Source organism: Echinococcus granulosus (assembly GCF_000524195.1).
Source record: "Echinococcus granulosus chromosome Unknown EG_S00188, whole genome shotgun sequence".
Lineage (NCBI taxonomy): Eukaryota > Metazoa > Platyhelminthes > Cestoda > Cyclophyllidea > Taeniidae > Echinococcus > Echinococcus granulosus.
The window spans coordinates 14,757-19,543 of NW_020170568.1; the positions used below are offsets into that span (position 1 = coordinate 14,757).

General features: G+C 38.1%; 1 protein-coding gene across 1 annotated transcript in view; it reads left to right on the plus strand. All coding sequences in view use genetic code 11, as the record gives it.

Moving 5' to 3' along the window:
* Nucleotides 1–485: 485 nt before the first annotated feature.
* EGR_10079 (Cyclin-B2-1) overlaps nucleotides 486–4,787 on the plus strand; it is a gene marked incomplete at both ends in the record, with an annotated part of 4,548 nt that continues 246 nt past the window's right edge. Inside the window, 29 exons of the mRNA XM_024499328.1 lie at nucleotides 486–516; nucleotides 565–606; nucleotides 677–745; nucleotides 851–889; nucleotides 1,156–1,188; nucleotides 1,239–1,280; nucleotides 1,322–1,363; nucleotides 1,401–1,442; nucleotides 1,478–1,516; nucleotides 1,567–1,608; nucleotides 1,649–1,690; nucleotides 1,729–1,785; nucleotides 1,896–1,952; nucleotides 2,064–2,120; nucleotides 2,164–2,205; nucleotides 2,259–2,300; nucleotides 2,337–2,393; nucleotides 2,446–2,484; nucleotides 2,538–2,579; nucleotides 2,624–2,665; nucleotides 2,716–2,742; nucleotides 2,818–2,859; nucleotides 3,165–3,203; nucleotides 3,262–3,300; nucleotides 3,443–3,639; nucleotides 3,710–3,829; nucleotides 3,905–4,117; nucleotides 4,201–4,326; nucleotides 4,410–4,739. Of these exons, the coding sequence (XP_024346254.1) occupies nucleotides 486–516; nucleotides 565–606; nucleotides 677–745; nucleotides 851–889; nucleotides 1,156–1,188; nucleotides 1,239–1,280; nucleotides 1,322–1,363; nucleotides 1,401–1,442; nucleotides 1,478–1,516; nucleotides 1,567–1,608; nucleotides 1,649–1,690; nucleotides 1,729–1,785; nucleotides 1,896–1,952; nucleotides 2,064–2,120; nucleotides 2,164–2,205; nucleotides 2,259–2,300; nucleotides 2,337–2,393; nucleotides 2,446–2,484; nucleotides 2,538–2,579; nucleotides 2,624–2,665; nucleotides 2,716–2,742; nucleotides 2,818–2,859; nucleotides 3,165–3,203; nucleotides 3,262–3,300; nucleotides 3,443–3,639; nucleotides 3,710–3,829; nucleotides 3,905–4,117; nucleotides 4,201–4,326; nucleotides 4,410–4,739 (2,031 nt within the window). The remainder of the gene's footprint in view (nucleotides 517–564; nucleotides 607–676; nucleotides 746–850; nucleotides 890–1,155; nucleotides 1,189–1,238; nucleotides 1,281–1,321; nucleotides 1,364–1,400; nucleotides 1,443–1,477; nucleotides 1,517–1,566; nucleotides 1,609–1,648; nucleotides 1,691–1,728; nucleotides 1,786–1,895; nucleotides 1,953–2,063; nucleotides 2,121–2,163; nucleotides 2,206–2,258; nucleotides 2,301–2,336; nucleotides 2,394–2,445; nucleotides 2,485–2,537; nucleotides 2,580–2,623; nucleotides 2,666–2,715; nucleotides 2,743–2,817; nucleotides 2,860–3,164; nucleotides 3,204–3,261; nucleotides 3,301–3,442; nucleotides 3,640–3,709; nucleotides 3,830–3,904; nucleotides 4,118–4,200; nucleotides 4,327–4,409; nucleotides 4,740–4,787) is intronic.

Sequence of the window (4,787 nt, forward strand, 5' to 3'; positions counted from 1 at the left end):
GAGAAAAATTTCTCTAGACTCACCAAGTGTCATTGCAAAAACAAATGCCGCCAAGCAGTGGAAACTTTTAAATGCTAAGCTCTGCCTAAAAAGCACTTTAAAGTACCCAAAAAAGAAGAAATATAGTTAAAATTTTCCACGTCACTTTACTTTACGCCCATTGCTGTCCCTGTAAAATCACCGTCCATTTTCTCGCCCCTACCAGCGTGGTGGCAATTAACTAATTATCGATCGTTCAACTTTTGATTTATTGGAAATTTAATTAAGTATTTTTTTACGTCTCGATTGTGTGTGCTGTCATTTTCGCGCCAGCAGAGCTGACAGTGCTGTAATTGACTCTGTCGCCGCAAGTCGCAGGTCACCCGAGTTTCTTCAGTGAGGACCAGGAATACGCTAAGTCAGCAAGCAGAAATCACAGTGTAATTAAATTTATTAATTGTAATTAACATATGGAAATATAGCATTCAACAGCAAAAATCGTCAAAATGATGGGAATGCAGAATTATCCAAATCAAAGTACGCCACTTCTTACCAAGTTACTAAATGATTATTTTTGACTTGTAGGGTACTGCGTAGACCCACAAGGTGCACCCACACCCCAAATAGGTGGGTTTTCTGGTATTTTTAAAAGCATTATAAAAATTATCACGAATACGAAATAAACTTTCATTTTAAGGTGCCTGGAGCACTCCGATGCCTGGAGTGGGCTATAATAGTCTACAGCAGGCATGCGTACCTTCTATAGGTGAGATTCTTCATGGTTAAAAAAGTATAAAATTGGTGCATAAATTTACACTACAAGGGAACTGTGATGCCAGCAATATGATACTACTGAGTTCGCATTTTCTAGGGAATTATCAAAACATGAGACCATGCAATGGAATGCAAGGTAAGAATAACTTCCATCGGTCGAAACTCCCTGACCCCTGTATAGGCAAATGTGGTAATATGCACCCTTCTCATTAACTACTCCCTATCCATTTTTCAGATAGCTATTCGTAGAACTATTTAAAATGTTAACCTAATGATGAAAAGTATACCATTCTTTTAAGTATAGTATTGCCTTACTGGACTTTCTACAACCTTAGGGTTTATCAATGGGAAGTTAGCAACATCTTAATTGTAAAATAAAATTTCAAAATTTCTATTGTGTAGAAAACATTCCAACAATGGGAAATATGGAAGATCGTAAGTTGGAACCCTTGTAAATGATTATATGGCAATATTCGCCTTCGCAGAAATTCAGTGTAATATGCAGCGAGCGCGTGAGCAAATGCGAGGTATACCATTCAATACCTTTAGCAGTATGTCTCTACTTTAGAGCTTTGTAATAACGATGGACTAATGGATAAAACAGTGCAAGGTATAAAATGACATTAACGAATGTATTTCGTCTACAGAGGACTTAAAAACTATGGAAGAGACTCTGTCATCCATGCAAGGTAGGTACCTCTCTGATAGCATTGGTCTCCGCTAGCTCCTTGCAATACGCAACCTCAGGACTTCCTCATCAAAGGTACAATTAATATTTATGAATTATGAAAACATACATTTATCTTTTTACAGAAAGATGTGGTTATACACAACCTCAAAATTTATCAATGCAAGGTAGGCTAAAATTTCTTGTGAAACAATATGTTTAATGTAGGGCCTTATCGAAACAGCCAAGACGACGAATTGACAGAAAGAAGTTTGCAATTATTCGACTTTATTATTGCTTCTAAATAGTTCTTCGTTATACAGGTGGATGTATTAACACGCAATCACTTGATATGTCGATACAAGGTAAAATGGTTGCTAAATAAACACTCATTTTGTAGCAAAGTTCCCTGAAATGAAGGATGATTTATTCTCACGAAGTATGCAAGTATTTAACTTACCTGATGCTTCATTAGTTTACCGGTATACGGCTGGATATTATGGCCCACAAACCCAATATTTTTCAATGCAAGGTATGATTCGCATTGATGAGTTCTAATTGTAGGAACTTGTGAAAATATGCAAGCTCCCCCTTGCCAACCACAAAGTATGACCTTATTTATTGTTTGTTTTTATCTCACCAGATGCTCAATATACACAGTCATGCGACAACATACAACCTCGGGACCTGTCAGTGCAAAGTTTGCCCCCATTTCGTTAAGCAACAAATCTTAACCTATTTAGTGAACTATGGCAGCACCCAACCTGTTGACCTAGCACCACCGCGTACGTACCACCTCGTTTATTTGGGATAATGGGACATTTATTTATCCATATAGGTTACAATGAAGATACACAACCGCCAACATTAATGGCACAACGTACCTACTGCATTTGCTACAGTAACATTACTTTAGTTTGTAAATACGCTCAATGCATTAGCAAGGAGTGGCGACAGCCTTCACCACCACGGCGTAGGTCAGCGATCCCGTTTCAGAACTAATCCATTTAATTTGTATTTTCTAGGCAATTATGTTGAACCTGTTAGGTTACCTGAAATTCCAAGTATGTATCACTACATTAATCAGGTATAATTGACTAATTTTTCTCCCATCTAGATGGTTATAATTATGTACAGTCTCAGAATTGCCCGCATGGACGTACGTAGAGTGTTTGGTCTTTATTTACATCTTTCTGTCTCTAGCGAAATGTCCAACTAATAATTCATTCGGCCATCAATCAAACAGTAGGCTCGGATTTCATCCCCTTAAATGTCATTTTATCATTTCCTCTTAGAGCAATGTAATAATTCGTCGCCAGAAAGTATGCCATTTTTACTCCTGTTGATAGTTTCCTCTTATTTGTCGAAAACGTCATCAACATGTATTCATTTTTCAGAAAATTGTGATAATGTAAAAGCCAAAAATGTGTGTGACGGAGGTAAGTAATATTATTTGCTATAGAATTTATGCTGTCATTTTTTTACTTCACAGAATCATGCGGAAAGGCACACTCGGGAGAATGTTGCAAAAAGGCAGAAAAAGGCATGCTATATTTTACTATGACAACGCACAAACTCTAAGTTTTTCAATGAAAAGTAGACTTTGCTTCACTAAATAACTGCAACTCTTTCAAATTTTTGCCCTACTGAAGGAATGCGTAATACATAAAAACCTCATGACCCAGTAAAACATAGTACGTGATGCGTATTTTTAGGCCTGACTAACTATAAATTCTTTCCCTAGGTCACAATGAAAATAACAACGCATCATGTTCAGTACAACGTAAGCATCATCAGCAGTCATGAGAATAACTTAATAATATTTTTCTAAAAACCCTTAGAGAATGATGACGAACAGCAGCCAGAAGCGCCTCAGAATGGTAAGCCTTTTTTCATTTCAATTCAACACCTATTCCTATTCAATGGCAATAAGCTTGAGCAAATTCCCCCATGCTATACTAAGCTGTATTGTATTATATAGAGTCATTCACTTTAATGCCTTTTTAATCACCACCGTGTTAGATGCGACAGCATGTGGAGGAATCACGGACGTAGACAGGGATGCAATAATGGCAGCTCACGATGCTCAATGTGTGGAAAAATATGCGGTAGCCTTGCGTTTTTTCAGTTATTCCATGGGTCAAACTTACATTGATCCATCAATCTTGGAAAAGCGTCCTGAAAATGAAATTCTGGAAAGGCTAAAAGAATACCAAAGGGTATGTTACTTGTGTGGATGCATTGCCAACTTCTGATGGGGGTGTAATCCTGATTAATGACTATTTTTAGCATGTTTTGGACCAGCTAGAAAAAGATAATCGACAGATGAGATATTATGATCCCGAATTTCTCGTACGAACTGATGTTACAGCTGACATGCGCTCGAAAGCATTTAATTGGTTGATAGAGGTAATAAATTTCCTTTAGTGTATGACTCCATCATTTTTTGAATGTTTATTGCCTAAAATCCTCTTTCACTCAAAGTTGCAAGAGTGTGTTGCTCTGCTTGACGAGGATGTGCACGTAGTTACAACTATTGTTGATTTGGTGACCTGCAAAACACTTATTATGGCAAAGGATTATCCGTTGCTGTTTGTGACGGCTATCTGGTGTGCTCGTTTGAGATCACGTTCTGAAGATGCATTACTGTTAGAAGATCTACTGCAGGTCTTTAATAATAGGTATACGGAATCGCAGGTTCGTACTTAAACTCTATTTTTCATTGCTACAACTAAATCGCTGATAGAAGACGGCGGTAATACATTGTAACTTTTGTTTAGGTTAATGCATTGGGTCAAAGAGTGAGATCTTGTATTGAAACACTCATGCCTGTCGTGACTCCATGGCATTTCTATGATTTATATTCCGTCGGTTCCATCGACATTCCCAGAAAACAATATCTAGTGGTAAGTAATAGTTGCCGTAAGTTTCCATCGATGTCATACTGCCAGATTTGCTCTGACTACCAGAACTACTTTTCCACACGCAGTATGACGATGCATGCAACTATTTGTTCGACTTGGGTCTAACAGAGGAAATTTTGGTCCAATATTCGGCTAACCTACGATGTTGCGCCGTGATATACCTCATACGTCGTATTCTACGACTTCACTGCGCATTTCTACCCGATCATGAGGTATACCACACACAGAGAACAAGATGTCCCTGTTGCACTCTTGCTGGCTGGTCGGAACTGCTGGCGGTGATGACTGGTTTTGAAGAGGGTCCATTACTAAAGAAAGTTGCTTACATCTATTGCATGATTTTGTGCAGAGCTAGAAACTTTGTTATCGATCCAGAACACGCACATGTATATAGGGTATGTTTGCCTTGAGTGCCTCTAACACATCAGATTGCGTTTAAACAG